This window comes from Heloderma suspectum, chromosome 2 (genome assembly GCF_057233095.1).
Source record: "Heloderma suspectum isolate Gila_16-S chromosome 2, 16-S_ref, whole genome shotgun sequence".
Lineage (NCBI taxonomy): Eukaryota > Metazoa > Chordata > Lepidosauria > Squamata > Helodermatidae > Heloderma > Heloderma suspectum.
Genome location: NC_139459.1, coordinates 130,970,271 through 130,992,799, shown reverse-complemented (window position 1 = coordinate 130,992,799; position 22,529 = coordinate 130,970,271). Strand labels below are relative to the sequence as shown.

Below are 22,529 nucleotides of genomic sequence, written 5' to 3'. Positions count from 1 at the left end.
GTACTTCTCCTGCCCTGCATTGGATAGGCGGTCGCCTCCAAGTTCGGAGGCAGCCGCCTATCTGCATGGGATTGTGCCCTTAGTACACCATTGCATACAGCCCCTCAAAGGTCCATGCACTATAGAAGCTAGCAAACTGTGCCAATGTGGGGAAAGTCTCTAGATTTCTAATACAAGCATCTTTTCTGTGAGTGATTACAGACTAGGATTAAAAAGCTCAGCAGCAAATATTATATCAGTCACCTAAAGTTACCTTTCTAAATTATCAGCGTCTGTGATGTCTGACTCCTTCACATCTTCTAGGCCATTGGAGACCCCATCACAGGAGCTCTTCCTGATCTTCCCATCAGGAGTCCTTTCTAAAAACTGAGCATCTTCCTTGATGCGCTGCTGGATCATTGGAGTAAGCGGCATTTCGAAGCTGAAGTAGCTATCAGGCTCAGAATATAACGTTTCCAGCGACTCGGCACTATAATATAAAGACGCATTGTCTAGAATGCTTTCAAATTGGGAGCTGTACACATCTGTTGAGACTTCGGAGTGTGGTTGCCCAAGGACATCTTCCATTCTCCCACTGACCGTTTCTTCCTCCTCCATTAGCCTAGGAATCCAAACAAAGAAAAGCCGCTTCAGTCTCTGTTTTAAGACCTGCATGTGGGTATGCTCAGATCTTCTGCGGGTGGTTCATGCATACAAAACAAATAGCCTCTCCTTCTGATCAGCAAGTACCAGCATTTTACACGTCTGGTTGCAATTGTGTTGATGGACAGCGGACACCCTTGTCTTTCCTTGTGATTCCCCACCCCCACCCCGCCAGCACTGAGTAAAGGCAACAGTGACCGGGATGTTATGATGTATACTGAGATACATCAATTCATTGTGTTCAGAAAAAAAGGCACACTGTGTCCCTCTACCCTAGATTAGCTTTTGGAGATTCTGAAGCTTCTGGATCCTTTCTCCCAACATCTCAGCCAATTCACAAAACAAAAGGAATAGATTAGAAGAGACAGACAATGGTTATTCAGAGACTTAAAGGTGGCATGAGAGAGGCTTTGTTTCCCATGGCATTTCTTTTGTCCCACAGGCAACAGACTTTGCATGGTTTTTCTTAAGCTCTGCAAAACCTTTGAAGAGAGGGAGCTGGTTTGCACGTAACAAGAAGCCACCATGGGTGAATTTCCCTATGTTTGTTTGTTTGTTTTTTGTCACAGCAGCAGCCACCATTTTGAATATTCAAACCATGCCAGGGGTGGCTTGTTGTTATGTGCAAACCCAGTGAGGGTGGGTTGTTGGGGTGACTGACAAGCCACCCAGAACCCATGGAATGTTTTAGGGTTGCCGTGGCTTGTCAACTACCCCAGCAACCCACTTTTGCCAGTTTCACACATAGCTACAAGCTACAGCATGTTCCCACTTCATCTCGAATATTCAAAAAGCTAGTCACCACCACCACAAGAAGGCCAACAGAAAAATTAACCCACAGTGGTTTCTCATTACATATGAACCAGGCCAGAGATGAGAATGGGGGAAATGTGGGTGCCATGGGCAATGATGCCTCTATCATGAGAAGCTTTCACAATTTTCTACAGGGGGTTGTGTGCATATCAGCACATGCAAGAGTCCTGTTTACGATGAGATGAACAAAAGCAACATACTTCCTCCTTTCCCCCATCCATCATTGTCACATTCAAAATTGCTCTGAAATGAGCATAGATGGACTGGATCTATTAACAAAGTGACACAGAAGCAGCTTCCTTCTAGTCCAGTCCACACACTGCTCCTCTAATATCTGCTGCACAGACAAACCCTGTCCTACTTGATGAAAGCCATCGAGACTGATTCGTTAACCAAGCACTTTGGGCAAACAACGATGGTTCCTTCTGCTCTGGGGGCAGGGGGTGTGGAGTGTAGAAAGAAAAAGAGAATACAAATCTTTAGATAATCTGACATATGCGCACTGCACACAGAAGCCATAATCCACTGGCAGAACCTTACAGAATCTTAATGTCTCTGATTCAAAACATACCTAACACTGGGACATAATACTCCCAATCATGCATAAAAGATTAGAAGCAGGCCACATTAATATGCACTCTCCCCTCTCCTCTCCTATGCACAATTCCCCACTCTTCTTTCACTGGCCTTAACCATGGCTACAGATTACATGGTTAAGGATGTTATCAGCAGTCAATGTGAACCAGGGTTTCATCTTAACCATGATTCAAAATGGTTAACAAAATCTGAATAAGAGGGAACCTGCTAAGTCTCAACCACGGCCAACATAGGTGCCCATGTATCATTTCACCATACTTAAGGCCACTGAGAGAACAGCAGGGAGAATTCATTCTCTCCTCCCAGTCTATTCACTGGAACAAATTCATTATGTCTGAACTGTATAAATATTTATGGAGTTTAGAAGTAAAACCAGCAGTAGCAGGGAGGTGGAGTTTGAAGGAGGAACAGGAAGTGAGGAGGAAGAAAAAAAGGTAGAGCATTAGACAGGCAAGGAGATAACTTAAGGCCCTGTAATTGTAAAAATAATAATAATAATACACCACCATCTTAATAAAGCACACTGTTTATAGCAAGTTAGGAGTGGCTCCTTTGATTAACTAAACAGTGTCACATGAAACATGCACCAGCGCTAATGAGTTACTGGGTCAAGTGACTCTACAAATCCTGCCCTTCCATAAATAAGATTACTGGAATAAAAGAAAAAAGAAAAACTACTCTTATGAGTAATTGCATCTAGGTGAGCAATTTGGTCCAAGGCGTTTCCTTTTCAGAGAAAGGACTGGCAAGACATGGACCAACCTAATAAATGATAAAATAGTTGCTATGGAATTGACAAGGTTAGTTAGGAAAGCATTTTAGCTAAAGTTCATTATAGTCAAGACTCCTGCTGTAGTGTTTATAATTGCTTTTAACACATATTACCCATTTCTGTATCATGTTTATACCATTAGTTGCTTACTTACCATATAAATGAAGCCATAATAATGCAAACTATGATTAAAGAAAATGCCTGCTACTGCCATATAGTTCACAGTGGAAGAGGAAACAGAAACTAGTGTGGCAGCTGGAGCAGCAAACCAGTTTTGTGTTTGAAATGGGAGTGGCTAAACTGAGATGTTCAAAGAGTGGGAAAAGCTCATAGAAGGGGAACTCTTTAATGTGCATATGTATTAAGGGTACAATAGAGATTTGCCCTTCTCCATTCACATGCTTGATCCTAGCCACGCTGAGACAGAGGAGTCCAGGAATGTACTGGTGGTGGGAGCTATAGCAGTGTGATCTTGAGGCCCCAATGTTGGAGGGGCCTGTCTAGCAGCTAGTGCATACCTGCACAACTTGTGACCCACTAAGGCAAAATGAGTAGTACAGCCAGTGTGATGCAGTGGTTAGAGCTGCCTTCCCCAACCTGGTGCCCTCTAGAGGTGTTGGACTGCAACTCCCATCATTCCCAGACATGCTGGCTGGGAATGCTGGGAGTTGTAGTCCAACACCTCTAGAGGGCACAAGGCTGGGTTAAAGTGTTGCCCTAGGACTGGAGAGGCCCAGATTCAAATCCCCACTCGGCAATAAAGCTCTCACTGGGTTACCTTGGGCCAGTCACACTCTCTTGGCCTAGCCTTGGCCTAACTCTTGGGGTGGGGGGGGGGGGGAAGAAAGAGAACCACAAGCTGCCTTAAGTTCCTTGGAAGAAATGTCGATATAAATGTAATACAGAGTGCTAGGTGCTTAACCGGCCACCCCCCAGCAGTTCATATAATCCCATTCAGGGGCAAAAGTAGAATACTTATTCACAATCAGCAGGGGAAACTATGCAGTATGGGTAGTTTCCTCTGGCCCACAGGTACCACGTGCATGGCCAGCATTTCCTTAACTACCTGTGCCATGTTGCAGTTGCAATATCATCCAAATCCAGCATGTGGCATGGCAGAAGTGGCTTCTAACACACCCAACAACCCCTACTACAAGCCATGGGTTATGGGGCGGGTTGGAAGCCATCCGCCATATCAGGTTTGGACAACACAACAGAGCAGGTAATTAAGCAAATGGCAGGCACGCACAAGGGCGGGGGAAACAACCAATACTGCATAGTTTCCCCCGCTGATCGTGCAAACCCAGCCACTGAGACTCAGGTTGTTGTTGTTGTTGTTCAGTCGTTCAGTCGTGTCCGACTCTTCGTGACCCCATGGACCATAGCACGCCAGGCCTTCCTGTCCTGCGCTCTCTCCCGGAGTGTGCTCAAGTTCATATTCATTGCAGAGACTCAGGTAGTTCACCATAAATGACTGCCTGGTTGTGTTCTCAGCTGGGTGGGTTGCAAGTTGTACAGGACTGTGATTGTGGCAGCAGAATTTAAGGGAGGGTGCAGCATAGTAGAAAGGGTGACAGGGAAGGAGATGCTGTTCAGGTCCAGGGGGGGGGGGTGTCACTACGGAAGAAGTATATATTACCTCCAGTACCAGAGGCGGTATGCCTCTGTATGCCACTTGCTGGGGAACACAAGCAGGAGGGGGCCGTTGCTCTTGTGTCCTGCTTGTGGGCTTCCCGTGGGCATTTGGTTGACCACTGTGGAAACAGAATGCTGGACTACAGAGGCGTTTAGCCTGATCCAACACAGCTCTTCTTATGTTTATAAGTATATGTTCCATAAACATACGTTCTTGGGTTTATCAGTATGGGAGACAAGGGGCTGCGTATCTTGCAATTCTTAGACCTGGTTCATCCCTATCCTCTATGTGCACATTCCTCCACTACACCCAGAACCCTGAATGTAGACTAGGACTCTATGCCTTTAAATGCTTACCAAAGCAGACTCCGTTCATGGGATGGTGTGCAAACCAACCCCCATTAGGTGTTCAGTTTCTCAAACTTTGGTCAGTCCTGCCTCACAGAGACAAGATGCTAGCAAGTCAAACTATCAACTACATTATCATCATCAAAAATATTACTTGGCTGCCTTTCAGGGCAGGAGTCCTCCCAAGGCAGCATACAATATTAAAACACATAATAAAAACCGATACGGTCTTAAAAAGCAACACAGTAAAAATACCAAAAAGAGCAATGAAAACAGCAGAAACATTGAACATATTAGAGGAAGGCCAAAGTAAAATAGTATGTTTTCAGCACCTTCCTAAAGCCCCGCAATGATGAGGCCTTGTGGACCCACAATGGCAACTTATTCCAGAGGTGTGGAGCCACTGCGGAAAAGGCCCTCTCTCCAGTGGTCACCCACATTACTGTTCTCACAGGCAGGCAAATGAGAAGGGCCTTCCTCGCTGATCTTAAAGTGCAGGCAGGCTGATATGGGTGAATGCAGTTCTAAAACAGCCACCTCCAACCTGGTGCCCTGCAGATGTGTTGACTACCACTCCCATCATCATGGTGGGAGTGGTAGTCCAACACATCTGTAGGGCGCCATGTCAGGGGTGGCTGGAAAAAATGGTCTCCACTAACTACAGATATCACTGAGAGGTGTCCCAGTTTCATCTCTAGGTGACCTTCTTACCTTGTCCACACATTCACTGCTGGTTATTCCAATGCCCCACCACCACCTCCCATCTTCCCATAAACCAGCTCCTTCACTCCGCAGTCTTCATTTAAACCCCAACTCCCTTCCTTCTGGCTGCAAAACCAAGGGGGTGGCTTTTTCAAAGCTCTCAGTCATTCTCATGCATCGCTTGCCGGCAGCCAGGAAGCCAGGCTGAACATTCTGACCTGTCTTAGAATAACCTGAATAATCAAAAGGAGCAACGCCGGATGCACTTGGCATTTCAAAAAGCAGCCTGCAACTGGCCTTGAACCAGAATTTGTTTGTTGCTCGGTGGTGGTGATTTACCGTTGCTATGACAGAAGCATCCAAAGAAATGCATGAAAAATAAGCCAGAGCTTCAAAGCCAGAGCGTTCAGAAACACCTCAGTAAGAGCTGGCAACTCCTTTTTTTTAATGCACAAACCATCCTAGTACATTCAGTACATGATGCAGACACATTTTCTGTTGTAGTGGGGGGGGGGTTTTTAAATAAAAACAACAACCAACAAGCTGACCTAAATATTGAGCATGCAGGTATCAGAATGTGAAAAGGAATCTTCACACTGTTCTCAGCTCAAGACATAGTTTGAGGATTAGCTGGGTGGTTATATCTGAAACAGATGAGAGGCAAATATATTCATGTGTACAACACTAACGGCCATAGTGCCCAAGTACTGGTCCCCTCATAGCTGTTATGAGTGGTGAGCAGGGTGGACAATTGCCAAGGCCCTGGTCCATTAACAGCCCCATCTGCCAAGAGCCAGCACCCAACCAAGTTAGTTCTCACTCGGTGTAGGCAGGGCCTTCGAACTGTGCTCACTGTGTCCCCTTCATACCTGAGGAAACGGCCTCCCCCAAGCAAGCCTCCCCATGTAGTGAGACTTTGTTGAGGATCCCTTGCCCACTGGACCATTCGTTTGACAAATACCTGAGACTTTGTTGTGGCACAGAAACTGTGGAACTCTCCCTTCTCTGGAGGTTCAGCTGGCTATGCCACTGCCCTTCTTCAGGTAGCTTGATGAGCAATTCTAATTCTGCCAAATCTGTGGCCCTTAGTCTTCTGAATGCTTTATGACAGATGTGTGACTATTGTGTCCTATTATTATGAGAAGCTTGTTTATGATGAGATTTTCTAGGGTGTGTGTGTGTGTGTGGGTGTGTGTGTGTGTGTGAAGTTGTCCTATGCCCTGCTTTGTGCACCCTATGTTGAGCAGCTTTGTAAGAATTCTAAAAATAATATATGATAATAAAAGATATATGTTTCTGTCTGTCCATCTGTCAGCAACATAGCACCAAAACCATGAAACCCAGACAACTGAAACTTGGCATGCATACTGAGGGGGTCCTAGGGGTGTGAAATTTGGAGTTATTTTATTTTTTTTAAGCAGTAATTAAATGTGTCCATGTAGTTGAAACCTGCAGTAACTTCTTCAGAAAATAGGGGCAGGCTTCCCTAAGCAGCACATAGCTTGAAGCCAGGGGAGATTAGTAGGCCAAGCTGTACACCTGCCCCCTGCTCTAAGGTAGCCCCCTCAGGGGGATAGAGTGAACAAACCCCTCCCCCTCGGAGGGCTACAGGGGTGCACCATGGCCTAGGGATGTCTGTGGCTGTGAGTTCACTAAGACAGGGCGGGCACAATGTGTCCAGCTCTGACAGGTATGTAATCTTGTTTGAAGGCTTCACTGTATCTAACAAAGCACTGTTCCAAACCACATAAAGCCAGGTCCATTCACCAGTAAATAATAAAATAGGCATGCCTCTACCTTCCCCAGGACAGTTACAGGGCCAAACTCCAACAAGTTGCCCAGTGGCACCCAGATGTCTGGAGTCAGGCTGTATTACCTCTCACGGCTGAAGAGAGAGGCTTTTTTTTTTTTACCTTTCGTTGTCTGGTGCAGACCTCCTCTCCTGAATCCAGTTCTTTTTTTCTATTACAAAGACTTCATCCTCTCCACCTTCGGCCAGCGAAGCTAAAGGCCTGAAGTTCTCCCAGGACACATTCCAAGGGCGCTCAACTAATTCAGGTGAGGCTGTGGATGGAGTGTGGTGGTTTGATATACTAGAGAATGTTCTCCTTTCTGCACCATCATTCTCAGAGTGCTCCATTCCCTTGTGCTCCTCTGCTTTTTGTATCCAAAGGATTTCCACTCCTTGAAATTCAACGTGTTTGCTCACAGCTGTCTCTTTTGACATCCTCCTCTCGGAGGCTCTTTCTACTTTTTCTGGATCAAACCCAGAAAACTCCCGCTCAAAGTCTGCCCATGCACCACCAGAAACACCAGCAGTACCTTCATCTCTGCACTCTGACCCTGCCAAAGGTATATGGCAACTTGTTTCACACATTTTGTGGACCTCCTCAATTCCACCATCAGCAGCTTGCAAGGTCTCGGGTTGTAATTCCACAGTTAAGACCATAGAGTCCTCTTCTGTGATCCAGTACAACTTTCTCTCTGCTGTTACTTCAGATGAAAAAGGCATTTCTGTAAGTTTTTCTTGGCCCGCAAGAACTTTCTCTCTGGCTGCCTCTTCAAACACTCTGCCAGCCCTCCTCTCTTTTTCCATTTGCATCTCTGAACCAAAAGCATTCTTCTCTCCACCGTGTGCTTTTTCAGATTCTAAATCTTCAGGGATTTTTGCACTCTCACTCAGTTTGTCAATTGTTTGGGACAGTTCTTCCTCTCTGGAGGGTACTTGTAACCCCTCAGAAAACAAATTCACTCCATCTCCAGGGCTGCCATTCTCATGAGGCTCACAAAACAGCGGATCACTCAGCTGCACATCTGAAGCACACGTTATAGCCTCTCCATGAATCTCAGATAACATTTCCAATGTCTTGGCCTCTTCTTCCACAGTCCCATATTCCGGGAATTCGTTGGTGACATTGTGTGGGAGGACCGTGCTACCTCCATGGCCACCTGCAAAAAAAATTGCAAGTCCTTAATTCCATTACTAATATTCTGCCTGCATTCCAGTTACACAGAAACAACGTTCCATTCTGGTCCCTTTTGCATGATGTCATTTCTTATTTAGTCTTTATTACCGGGCTTGTTTTTAACGCAGCTTTGAGGTTTGGGACAGCAACGGATTTTGGAAGTCCAAGTTAGAAAAGTCAAAGCAGCCTACAGACAGATTTACACAAGGCTTAAATTCATTTAACAGTCATTCCGTCTCTCCAGGAGCTCTGGAACCAGAGCTCTCTGAATTAAAATTCCCAAGACACTTTGAAGGAAGCTATGGCATTTAAACCAGCTTCATAAATCCACTCATCTGCTTGCCAGCAGCAAGCACCTCTGCCTCATCCCACACAAAGATGCCCTTCTATGTCATGGGTGTTTCCTGCAAACACCAGGCAACAAGAGATTGAAACCACCCCTCCTTTCCTCCACAGAGAAAAGGAAAGGAAAGGCAGTTTCTTTCCTATCCTGCTGGGCTTTCACCGAAGGCAGCAGTGGAGAAGCACTGTATGACCCTCTGGAAATGCTCAGTGTGAGGCAAGGATCCCTCCTTTCCTCAGAGTTCTCTCACATGCCATAGGACTGAAGCAATTGGGAAAGGTCAGTCACCGTTTTTCGGCCAGTGGGCACATTTGGAATTTTGAGGGAGTGTCAGGGGCGGGAGGGGCTTACCCATTCATAAAATGGCTGCCATGGTGGGCATGGCCAGTCACAGAACACTGATTTCCTAGAAGGCAAACTGGTGAGACTAAAAGAAAAGTAACTTGCTCAAGAACCTAAGTCCAAGGCAGAGCTCCAAAACACAAAACTACTCTCTTAAATGCAAATAAAGATGGTGCCAGAGGGCAGCACTTCATTTTACAGCATGCCAGCTTCCCAAGTAATGTTTTTATTTTTAAAAAAAAAATCTTAAGAAATAACATCAAATCAAGAGGGACAAGGAACCAGGTCAGTACCAAGAGAGGTGTCTACCCCATTAGAGACCCCAGGGTCAGTAGCAGCCACAAATAATGGCTGGCCACTACACCAAGCCAAGTTCTGTGGACTCTCTATAAACCTAATATATCTTTGTAGCATCAATAGGCTCTTGAAAGCCAGTCTATCACAAATCCCAAGCAGCAAATTAGCATAGAAAAGGCACACAAAAACTCATACTGGTGTGGAAAGGTTACAATAAACTAAGGTTGTTCCTGCAACGTTGCCCCCATTATTTGCGGGAAGCAACTTCTCTATGGTGAGATCCCACATCACTTTGATACACTTGTAAATATTGAACCATGTGAGCAGGGTCAACCCATGGAATCAGGAGACAATAGGTAGAAATTGGCCATCCAATCAGATACCACAACAGCACGGGAAACTCATCATAGTGAAGCAGCTGATAAATGTATGTGCAAACAGGACCAATGTGATCTGCAGAGTTCTCCTGAGGCAGCTTTCCCTAACCTGGTGCCCTCCAGATGTTTTGACCTAAAAAAAATCTGGATGGCACCGGGTTGGGTAAGACTGTCCTGAGTCCTACTGAAGACTCTGTCCTAATGCCAGAGAGCTATCATTCACATCCACACCTTGTATAAACACAAATAAACTTATTAGATCCAAACTAAGTTACCCCATTAGCTTGCATCACTACACTGTTAATGTTATTTAAAATGATAGTGCAGCCAAAGGCAAATACTGTATTAGTGGCACATGATTTGTTTTTGTTGATGCTGTTTTGGGGCACTATACATAGTAAATGTTAAAGGACAAAACTGTCCCCGGTGCTACCTAGAATGATAGCTTTATACTATTTTGCTTTTCAGATTGGTGAAAACTGAACTATTTAGAAAACCAACAGGCTAGATTTCCAAAAGGAGATCAGCATCCAGTAGCACCCATTGTTCCGATACAACACTGGTTTCAATTGTATGTAAATAGAAGCCACAGAGCACTTTATCTGAGGGCCAAGTTTAAGGGATTCTTTTTTGATAGGCAAAGTATCAAGAATTGTGCAAAGGACAATTAAACAGCGGTTTAGTTACTAGGTTGACAACAGTGACGACGATGACAGCAGCTGCAGCAGCAGCAGCAGCAACTTAATGCTTCTTGAGTGTTCATTATCTCAATAATCCATAGAACAACCTTTAAGGAGGCAGCCCACATGTTTTGACTGGCCTGAATTGCCTGACAAAAATTTTGTTCACCACTGACCCTGCACATCCCCAAGTGAAGTTGAAGTTGAACCCTAGTGAGATCATAGCAGAAGCGAGCTTTAAAGCAGTGACATCCTGGTTCCTAGCTAACTAGCCTAGCCACTGTTTACTGAGCTCTCTTTGCTGACTGGAACCCTATTGATATGCAGCTTTCTTTAGTTTATCACAATGTCCTGTGTTGAATAGCTGCTACAGGACAACGAAACAATTGTTGCTTAGGGAATGCTTCAAGTGGACCTGAACGTATATTGACAAAATCATCTAGGATGAAACAATGGCCACCTGTGAGCTCATACGATTTTGCATCCTACCAGTGGTTAATTTTCATTGTCAATTTTAAAAAAAACGTCCTATTGTATCTGCAACGCACGAGGTAGGCCTTCTACTGCAAGGAAATGGGGAAAGCCATAAATGGGTAACCACAGCGAAAGGTACATTTCACAGTGTTATTCGCTGATTCTGATAAAAATGCTCTTTCCAGATCAGATGCTTAAAGGACAGAGCTTGTTTCTTGACAATATTTATTCCCTCAAGAAAGCCTTCTGTCTGAAACATATCTAGACCTTCAAATAAATATTAGCCAGGGGTATAAGTTTTGAAATGGGGAGGGGACAGAAGGGGGGGTGAGAAGAAAAACACACTGCAATTGGGGTGGCAGGGATGAAATTATATGTGAATCTGATGTAATGTGTGCTTCCTTGACCAACCTAAGTTTACGTTACTACTTTAAGATGCATTGAGCTCAATCTTTTCCTCTATGCAGAGGTGTCCCAGTGGTATATAACAAAGACCTGTTTTCCTCTCTCAGTGCATTGGCATACCCAGCCGCTACTGAGAGGCCTGTGCACGCCTCTCATCTAGGCTTCCCTCTTGCCTCAACAGATGCTCCTTGTGCTCTGAAGCACAAGGAATTTGCATAGAGTGATGGGGATTAAGGCTGGATGGGGATATGAGAGGCACACACAGGTCTCCCGTACCCCATAATGGACTACATGCACACTGAAGGAAAGGCTCTGTTATTCCCCTGTGGCAGTGTTTCTCACGCTGTGGGCCATGGATTTCCAGTCGGTCTCACAAAATTTAGAGACAAGCGAAATCTGAAGGATAACTGCATTCTGATCTGCACATTTGTCCAAGGTGCAGGTCAAGTCAGTTCACTTCAAAATGCAGACCAAGCAGAATCCTAGAGCATCCCTACCTGACCCTGAGCCAAAATTAGGCCTACAAATCTTTTCCTATCACTTTATCACCATTTCAGGAAAAGTCCCACCAGCTAAAACTCATGTCATGCTGTTGTTTATTAGGACAAAGATCAGGGCCAGTAAAGGGGAAAAAGGAACGTTGCCAATTCTAGTTCAGCTGAGACAACCAGTGGCCTGAAGGAAAATGCTGCTGTTTCATCTCCCAAGCTAAAACAGGTCTGGGCCTATGCCTGGGGTAGGCAACCTGGTGTCTTCCAGAGGTTTTGACTACAACTCCCATAATCCCTGACCACTGGTTGTGCTAGATGGGGCTTATGAGAGTTGTAGTCCTAACCTACTGGAGAGCATGAAGTTGCCTAACCCTGGCCTATCCAGCATGTGGATGGGAGCCTATCTGTAAGCCCTGTTTATGATCTCTGAATCCCTTGAAGGAAAGGAAACACAGGGCCTACTGCAGGCCAAGATTTACCAGGGATAAGACCTGTTTTCAAATGCTGGGATGAGGAATGGGCAAACATGCAATGTCTGAGCTCATTGAAGGTCTCCAAAGTTTGTTGTGCTTCATTTGCATTCCCAAACACCAGTGTCTTTTTCCCATTGGGAATATGCACATTTTCAATTGTAAAGAAATGCACGCTTTTAAAAATGTAGGTTTCCCCAATAGGAAAAAAATACAATTCTGCTTGGGAATGCAAACAAGGCAAAATAAACTTTGAAGAAGAATATGGAGAACCTCAGTGAGCTCAAATATTGCATGTTCACCCATCCCTAATTTCAACCTAATGGCCTCATTTGCACGTAACGTTGGCAAATCATGGGTTAATTAGCCCCTGATTATTTGCCACAGTGTGTGACTGTTACATGCCACTCCCATCCTGCATAATCAATTTGTTCTTCCGTTAACTGTGGGTTGTTTAACCCACAATTAACCCATAGCATCCGGGTGTGCATGTCAAGAATCAACCTCCAATCAGGCCGATCTGAAGCTGATTATGCAAAGCAGAATCGGCATGCACTGGACACATGCTGCAGCAAATCGTGGGTTAATTAAGCCACAATTTGCCACCATTATGTATGAACTAGGGCAGTGCAAAGCACTTACAATAGTCAAAAGTCCAATGCAGATGTTAAGGGCTATTATTATTTAATGCCAGGCAGTATGGTGTGGCTTCATCTTAAATTAAGGTTCCAACAGTTTACTATTTGTTAAGCAGAAACAAAGAGCAAACATAATCTCACTATCAATGTCCAATTTCATTTGCACTTAGCACAGAATAAAAGCTACAGTGCTGTGATCTGGCTTCATTGTGCTCTTGTACAGCCAGCCTCACAGCAATGTTATTATTCCAGCCACCCACTGATAAGAACCATTCTCTTCTTTAAAATTCCCTTGCTACTGCCAAAGAGTCTTGTGCATCACCCCATTCAGGTAGCAAAGCTTTAAAGAGCTTCAAGCCCTTTAAGGGAAACTCCTCCCTCATTCCCATCAAGCCACACAGCATCATGTCTTGTTAAAGCAACGGGCATATCGCATCAATCTGTTCTCCCCCCATCACACACACACACACCAATATAACTGCCTCACAAGCAACACTAGAAAAGGTGCAGAAAAATTTAGGACCTCCTCCATTGAAGAGAAGGAGGAAAATCATACACATTGAAACGGAACTGGGTAAACTCTCCACATACACTCCACCCCTTCCAGGTAACCATTTTGCTATGTATTTCCCCCATTTAAGTTTTGTTTCTTTTGATAACACATTTAATGCCTGGAGGTATACAACAGCATGAGAAAGCTGAACTGCTGAAGCAAATATAGCCTGGAAGCAGCTGGTGTCTTCCTGATGACTGGTGTTTTTAAGAATCTATAACTTGATGGAGCACTGGAATAGAGATATACATGATCCATCTTACACGTAAAGATCCAATCAGTGAAAAAAATTAAAAAACGAACACAGGCAGCCCAGCGGTGGAATAATCAACACTAGCCTAGGAAGCAAAACACATCACAAATCTTAGGAAATGAGAGGACTAGTATTTTACACACATGTTGTGGGTGCGAGCGTGTGTCTATAATACCCTATCATCTCACTGAACACATAGATTATAATTTTGTTGAACAGAAGCTGACTACTCACAGAGATTACTGTAGCTCCAGCAGTTACCCATTGGTAAAGGAAAACACACAGATCATCAGTTTATCTAATAAGGATACAGGCTTAATTCAATTGCTGCCGTTCTAAGTCAACTGGAATCAGAATAGTTTCAAATTTCCTGGCGGCAGCAGCCCAGTTGCCCTGCATTGCACACGGTGATGTAAATGGAAGCATTCTCAGCATTATGAAACTGGAGAGAGGACTGCAGTCTCATTCCGGCTATGGCTGAAGATGAGCCCACCTCAGCAGCTCATAGCAGAACAGCTACACTAAGCTTTTTCTCTCTCTCTTTTTATACAACATCTACTGGATATGATTTTAAGGCGACATTAAATGATTAACGGCAGTTAATTTTACTCCTTGTAAGCATCACCATCATAAGCAGAAACCAAACAAAAGGAAACAGTGGCAGTTCCATGTGCAATTTATACCAGCTACACAACAACAGAGGCACAATTATGGCATTTTAGCATAACAGAGCATTTTCTTTGATAAACTTACACGTGAAAGCAGGCTCTCTATAGTTTGTCACCACATACCCCTGTGCTGTTCCTAAATTACGTTTTTTAAAAATGAACTCTAAATAATTTAGCAAATAGTTATGCATTTTGTTCATACATATGTGCACAGAATTAAAGATAAATAGCTTGAGTTGTATGTATGTTGCAACTTTGTGGGAGCAGAGAAAAAGTGCAAAATAGAGTACTGGGTACAGAATATCAGCTTTCTTTTTCTTTTTTTTTAAAAGCAAGTTTCCAGTCCTTATGGCTTCAGAGATATGACTGAAAGCACATGGACTATGCTTGCTAAAATCTTCGAAGTTGAAGGGTCAGTTGAGTAAGATCTCCAGTGCTTGGGGTGGGGTTTCAGCCACTGTGCATCACTCACTGCCCTACCCATGAGTAACCAAGCAAAGTAGTAAAAGGAGCAGGACAAACCAGTGCAAATTATTGTTGTTATCTGCAAATTATAAAGGTTATAGAATTCAGTGTTCTTTGCAAAGAGACTGGCAAAATTAAGTTCTGCGCTAAGAAGACGGAATTCTTAGCACATAATTTAATTTTGCCAGTGCAAAGCACACAAAACCTTGTAAATAGTAGTGTGATTAGAAAAAAAAATATGGAAAAAGAATGCCACTAATACTTCTCAGTTAAGCAGCAGGAAAAAATGCATGTTATTAATTGTATATGATAGATTCTATTAGTGGGGCAAAGGAAGCCTGATTGGGGAACACAGCTGAATGGGGAGTAGTTGGTACTAATATAAAACTATTAATATTGCTATTATTTTGGGAAATTACAAGAAAGTCAGGTAGCTACAATATGCAAATCCAGCTAGAATCACAGAGTTGTACACCAGAGATCATCTAGTCCAACCCCCTGATCAATGCAGGCTCTGCACTACAGGGTGCAGCTACAGCATCCCTGACAGATGGCCATCCAGCCTCTGCTTAAATACCTCTAGCGAAGGAGAACCCATCACCTCCCAAAGCAATCTGTTCTGCTACTGAACAGCTCTTACTGTTAGAAAATTTCTCCGAAATCTGCTTCCCTGTAATTTCTACCCGTTGGTTCTAGTCCTGCCCTCGGGAGCAACAGAGAACAAGTCTGCTCCATCTGCTGAATGAACACCGCTATCATGTCTCCCCTTAATCTTCTCTTCTCCACGCTAAACATACCCAGCTGTTTCAACCGTTCTTCACAGGACTTGGTTTCCAGACCCCACACCATCCTGGCTGTTCTTCCCTGGATGTGCTCCAACTTGTCAATGCCCTTCTTAAAATGGGGTGCCCAGAAATGGAGACAGTACTCCAAATGCAGCCTGACTAGTGCAGAATAGGGAGGAACAATTACTTCCTGTGATCTGGACACTATGCTTCTGTTAATGCAGCCCAAGATGGAACCAGCCTTGTGCAATTAAACAATTCATCAGCCCACAAATGTTTCTAATTTGTCTGCTTACACATACTTATGCCTCATTCAAGACAGTTTGAGCGAAGGGTCCAAGAGGAACTGTTCCTCTTATCAAGCAAGTGGACAAAATGACAGATTGACAGAGTCAGCCACAACATCGAGGGGGAAGAGAAGACAACCATGGACCAAACTAGACATGCACGTGTTGGTCGTATGTGTGCTGGTCTGGCTATAAAGCAGGGGTGGCTTTTAAAACACTTCTTAGACTAAAAGGAGTTTAGGAGGAGGGAAGAGACTGCAGCAAAGGCTGCTCTCCCCCCCCCCCCCGCTCCCTGCACTCCGCTATTTGAAGCAGTTTCCTCCCAGCCCAGCTCACTTCTGGTATCAGAGGTAAGCTGGAGGAACAGCTCCGGAACAGTGGAGCAGCAGGAGGTAAGGCAAGGGGAGGGGCAGGTTTTGCTCCCACCCTGATCCATGTTCTGTTCAGTCTAGGAAGCGTCTCAGAAACCAGCCCCACTTTATAGCCAAACCGACATGAGCATGTCTAGTTGGCCCATGTACGTCTAGTTTGGGCTGGGAGGCAACACAGAGACAGCCCTAGCTCCATAAGAGAGTCTAGGGCAAGGATGTTGAACCTCTTGAACCCTGAGGGCCAAATTCTATTTCAGAGCAGCTCTTGGGGGCCACATTCCAGTGGTGGGTGGGGCTGAAGGCAAAAGGGAGTGGGGCCAAAAATGCCAGCATATTTTAGCTTGAAGCTCTTGCTGCCAGCAGCTAAGCCTTAGGAGAGGCATTTCAACCTTTCAGAATGGGGACAGTGGGCAGAGGGAGACTGCACAAAAGCTGGGCAACTACCAAATGATCGGTGGTTGGGGGGAAAGAGGTAGGGCTGGGGAAAGGGGCATGGCCACCAGGGGAAACCCGGAGGGCTGGACTGGGACCCCAGGAGGGCCAGATTGGGACCCCAGGAGGGCCAGATTGGGGTTCTGTGCCCTGGTCTAGGGCAGAGGCCCAAGCTCCACAGAGCTGGGACTTGCCACCTTCCTTCCCATTTCTCTGTGCCTTTGCCTATGCCACCCTCCACTCTGTTCCCCCGCTCCCAGCCTGTTCCAGCTCCTTCCACTCCCCACCAGAAACTGTGTCATCGCCACCGCTGCCATTTCCTTTCTCCCTGCCTGAAACTAAATAAAAAAATAAACTGCTAAGGCACAGCTAGGGAGGAAGAATGAGGCCTAGTGAGTTCCTGGACAGCCCATGGGGGTTTGGCCCTCTGTTTTTGACTGTGCTAGGCCTGGCACACCCGTTGGGTCACAGTTCCCATATCAACCTGCCAACTGGCTGCTTAAATCAGGGTGGAGAAAGAGACACAATTAACTGCCTCCTTCCCTACCTTTTCTGCAACTATTTGCTGAATCGGGTGTGGGTGCTACACTCAATTCAAGAACATGCTTTGGAAAAGGAAGCAGGCAACACATATCTCTGCTCCCTGATGCCATTTCCCCAACTGCTGTGTCTTGGGCTCTCTTAAAACTGAACCCTCAGTGCCGTTCTGAGTGTTGCAATGGAGTAGATGGCCATCATTCTACAGCCTTTGCTGCAATCCCTTGTGCTCTGGTTGGCTAATTAAAGCTCCCCAATGAGCCAGAACCAATCCAAATAGAAGGATTTGCATTAAAAGCCATGCATGCAAAATACATGATGTGCACAATGTATTAGCCATGCTGCAAATAACCAAATTTCTCTACACTGATTGGCTACAGTAATCCAACCCAACTCCTGTCAAACCCTTTCAGGATTTGTTCCAAGCCGTTTGCAAGTTACAACAAAGTCATCAGCTTCCTGAATTGGGTGTGGGTGCTGCTTTGGTGGATGCCTACTGAGACAAAACCAGAGGTTCCACAGTTTATAGGAGAGGAGGGAAAAGTAGCCTAGCTATAGGAAGTGCAGGGAGGATAGTTTCATAGATAACAAGGCTAACCAGAAAAAATGATGGTACAGGTAAATTCCATTTTTGCAATCACTGACAGAATCATTCTGCATTATAAACAAAGCTATGAAACCTATAGTACTTTTTAAAATATACATTAAATAAAGTCACAAAATCCCTGATGGTAGATATATTGCAGTGAGAGAGAGGGCTTCATTAGCCACTTTACAAATATCACTTTGAAGCACTAACCTAATGGATGGAATTATGGAATTACTCTTCTAACAGGAGAAAATCCAGCACTAAGACTGAAATTCTATGCACACATTCCTGATAGCAAGTCCCATGGAATTCAGTGGGACTAACTTTTGAGTAGACATGCATGCATAGGGTTCCATCATAAATATTATAGTGTCTGAAGAACGCAACATGTAAAAGATTACTTTTGCCCAATTATTGTGATGTTAGTAAAGGAGGTAACTTAGTCCCTGAAGCAACTACCCTAGAAACAGGCTAGGACACTAACAGCATAATCCTATACATGTCTATTCAGAAGTAAGTCTCACTGAAGAAGTAAGTTCAGTGGGGCTTACTACCTGATAAGTCAGTATAGGATTGCAGCTTAATTCTATTATGAGCTGAAAATTATTTTGATGGGAGTTTCACTGACAGAGCATTGACTGCTTAAAGTCTAAGGTATGGTCCCTATATATAACACTAAGACAGTATGGGCATGCCAGTGTTTGCTTGTTAGGCCACCAAGGCAATAACAATTTCAATTGCACTTAAAACACACACACACACACACACACACACAATTCAGGGTTCAAATGTCAACCACCACAATGGAAACCAATTCATAAAAAAAAAAAATTAAAAATCAGTCTAATAAGCAAAATAAAAAGAGGAAAATATTAGGGGAACTACTAGGAAAAGGAGAAGATATCATTCTGTCTAATGCTGAATTTGAGTGGCCCAAGCCAACAGGGTTGGTGCCAAAACGGGGATCACCCATAATTAAAATGGACATACCAGCATGCCTGGGGGAACACCATGGTATGCAGGGGTTAAAAAAACTAAACCCAGACCCGCAGAAGGGCACGTCTTTTCCCCACATCAACCCGCAAAGTCGTAAAATACTACTGCACATGCATTGTACTAATTCATTAAATGCCCGGTTTGGTTACTATTATCCCCAGCTCCATGCAGGCATTGTGCAACAAGCTTTCAAAAGCCATTGCACTAGCACTAGCTGTTGTGCAAGGGACAAAGAAGCAGGAGGCTGGCAGAAGAGAAGTCAGAAGAAGAGCAAATGACAAGGGTGGGGGAAAACAAGGACATAAGAAGTGGGGGAGAACAGAAGTGGAACAGGAGATGCCAGGATGAGCAACAGAGTACAAACAAGAGAGAAAGGGGAAGGAAACAGGAAGGAAAGGACAGAGAATGAGGAAGAGGGAGCCTGAAAGAGAATGATTGAGTGGGGGGATAGGGAATGGAACTGAGAAACAAAAATGGGGGTTGTGGGGCACACAGCTCAGCATTTTACTGCAGATCCTACTTATCTATATATTAAAACCTATTTCAGGCTCAGCTCCATGCCCAGATAGCCAAGATGGCTACTGGCTGAAAATCAGAATCAAGAATAGCCTCCACCATCAGTAGAGGCACCTAGGGTTGCGAGAAATAATTTTTGGATTAGCCACCCTATTGAAAACAAATCTACCTAGAGCTACTTTGCTTAGCTGCAACCACTCTCCCAGAATAAGGAGGCTGGCATGCAAGCGCTAGAAACAGTTGAAAGAGGAGGAATAGAGTCAGTAATGTTCAGCTGGCAAGAAGCCCAGGAGAGCCCCCACTTAGCCATAAGAGTCTAGAGTAGGACTGCCAACCTATTACGGAATGTTATTTATCAGTTAATTAATCAATTAATTTTAAAATAGTTCTAAAATCTCAACCAAGATGCTTGTGGAGAAACTAACAAAAGTGTGAGATAGCTTTGTTATATTGTAAGTGATTACTCCTAGATCTGGGCTGGGGAACTTGTGGCCCTCCAGATGTTTGACTCCAGCTCCCATGGGCCCTCCAGATGTTTGACTCCAATTCCCTGGCTTTCCTGGCCAATGGTGAGGAATGATGGGAGCTGTAGTTCATCAACATTCTGGAGGGCCCCAGGTTCCCCACCCCTCTCCTAGACCATGTTTTGCTTTCTCATTCCCTACTGCAGTCACATGCAACTACTGAAGTTGCCTCACAGGAGCTGCCTTGTACTCCCTCAGTCCATTGGTCTGAGTATTATGACAGGCAGGGGCTCACCAAGGTATCAGATAATGGCCTCACTCAGCACCTTCTACTTAAAATGATTTTTATCTGGAGATACCAAGGATTGAGCCTGGGGCCTCCTGCATGCAGTGTATATGTTCTATGGCCCTTCCCAACATGGGATTGTGCCTTCAACCTACAGCCACACCAATTAAAATTGACCTTTGCTGATTAGTCACCTAAAGCACTGATCTGCTGATGAATGCTTGTAGTCCTAGCCTGGAGATCTGCATGAAAACAGCTGGCTTTGAACTTTTAGAAGCTAGAGTACAAGTCAAACCATTTAAGCACATGCACACATCTACTTTACTCTTGGGCTTTCACATGTCAGTAAACTTTTTTGCGAAGCCAAGTCAATGTATGAACCTTTGTGGTTATCCATAAGAGAGCTTTTGGTCACTCAAATGTCTGAAGGTGGAATTCTCCTTAATTTTTTAAAGACTAAAGAAAATCATGCATTTATTAAGGGCACCATGCCCTTAAACACACTTAACTTCTTTGGCTGTATCTGAGTAATTATTTTGACTGTTAAACCTTAATAAGCAGGACTCCAAACTTTAAAATAATCAGGGTGACTAATCACCTTAAAGCTTTAATTGCAGATTAAAATCCACCTCAAAATTAAATCAGGGAGACTGACAACAAAGTTTCTGGGCCTTGGGACTCTACAGGACCTCTAACATACAGGCCTTATACAAAAAAATATAGGAGAGACATCTGCTTCAGTTCTAATTTTATTAGACACGTTTCTCAGAAAAAGACTCAAAGCCTCTTACAAAAGGGATTAAAAGATACCAAATTGTTTACCATTTTTTAGAATTAGAATTCAAAATAATAGTTTCGGTATGTGGTTCCCTCCCCCATTAAGTTGATAAGGTATTATTGGAGAGGGGGAATCATTAGGCAACAAGCATTAATCAGTTCAGTTAATCAATTAATCATCTGGGAAAACAATCCTACACCCACCAGACAACGTCGGGGGGGGGGGGCGCATAGGATAGTTTGGTTTCCCAGCTCCAAGCTTGGAGCCAAGAAACCATGTTTCCTGCCCCATCCCCATCCCCCTTGAAGCTAGCGCAGAGAGAACCACGCTGGCTACCTCTCTGCGCTCAGAAAGTGGAGCATGGAGTCGGGGAAAAGTGAGAGTTCTCAGGGGAGGGGAGGAGACCGGGCCATCAGCATTACGCTGTTCGCTATGGCCACCCCAGCATCCTTCCCTCCCCCACTAAGGCGCCACTGCCAGACGGGCAAAATTGCCCATCTTGCAGAAATGTATTGGATGCTCAGCAGCCTCCAAGTTCAGAAGCTGCCAACTATCTGGACAGGATGGAGCCCTAAAGCTTTAGTTGATCAGTCCGTGGGAGTCAATTTTGAACAGTGGAGCTCAGAGATAAGGACACGCTTTTTTTAAAGGCTGTGTTGCTGTAACAGAACATGAAAGTCCTACTTTCAATCTGATTGCTTTGGATTATTACATTTTAAGTTATCTTACACTTCTTTCAATATCTCCAGAGGCCATCTATATTGTTTGTGTAATATGCAAATTCATTTAATCAATCAGTTAAGAGGCAGATGTTGTTTAATCAGTTGACATCCTTACTATTATATAATCTAGTCACACAGCTGTTCTCCTCATCCCAAGTGTGTATGTGTTCTAAGTACGTTTATTGCGCTACTAATCTAATAAATAGGCTGGTTAAGCAGAATAATTTTAGTCAAAGAATAGTGTTTCATAAACAAACACAATTTTTAAAACTCTGCATGACACGAGCCAAACTCAGCAAGTCAGTAAATATTTCTTATGAGGCACTTCAGAGTTTTCCTCACTTGGAACGCCAACATTTTAAAATTTTCATAACGAATCAATGGCCCTTTCTTCTCCTTTCACTGTGAATAAATACGCTTTGGTTTTCTTTGCCTACACTTCTTTCTTTCATTTCCAAAAAAGGGAGTGGGTGACTTGTGAGATGGGTGGGGGAGGAAGCTGTTTCTACAGGCCTGCCAAACTCAGACAAATATTAAAGACACACCCTAACTAGCACCCATGATTATTTAAGATAACTGCTCCATGGACAGGAGAAGGCAACTATGGACAGAGCGTCCTGCTTCACACATAATGACAAACCATGTTTTAATTAACCATAGTTTGTTGAATCATGGGTTGGCGTTACGTGCTAACCCGGAACCGTGGATATGGGTTGTTAACCATGAACAAGCCATGAAAAGAACCCACAGTTTGTTGTTAGGTTGTAAACTGTGGGTTGTTTAAACTATGGGTTGTCGTTACATGCGAACCCAGAATTGTGCGTTGTTCATGGGT

The 22,529-nt window shown here is 44.3% G+C and overlaps 1 protein-coding gene across 1 annotated transcript in view; it reads right to left on the bottom strand.

The window, feature by feature from the left end:
• The window catches only part of LOC146352748 (PH and SEC7 domain-containing protein 3-like), a 182,203-nt gene that overhangs the window by 143,058 nt on the left and 16,616 nt on the right, over positions 1-22,529 (bottom strand). The window contains exons 3-4 of the mRNA XM_084834784.1: positions 7,423-8,458; positions 254-601 (exon numbers count right to left, since the gene is read on the bottom strand). Of these exons, the coding sequence (XP_084690910.1) occupies positions 254-601; positions 7,423-8,458 (1,384 nt within the window). The remainder of the gene's footprint in view (positions 1-253; positions 602-7,422; positions 8,459-22,529) is intronic.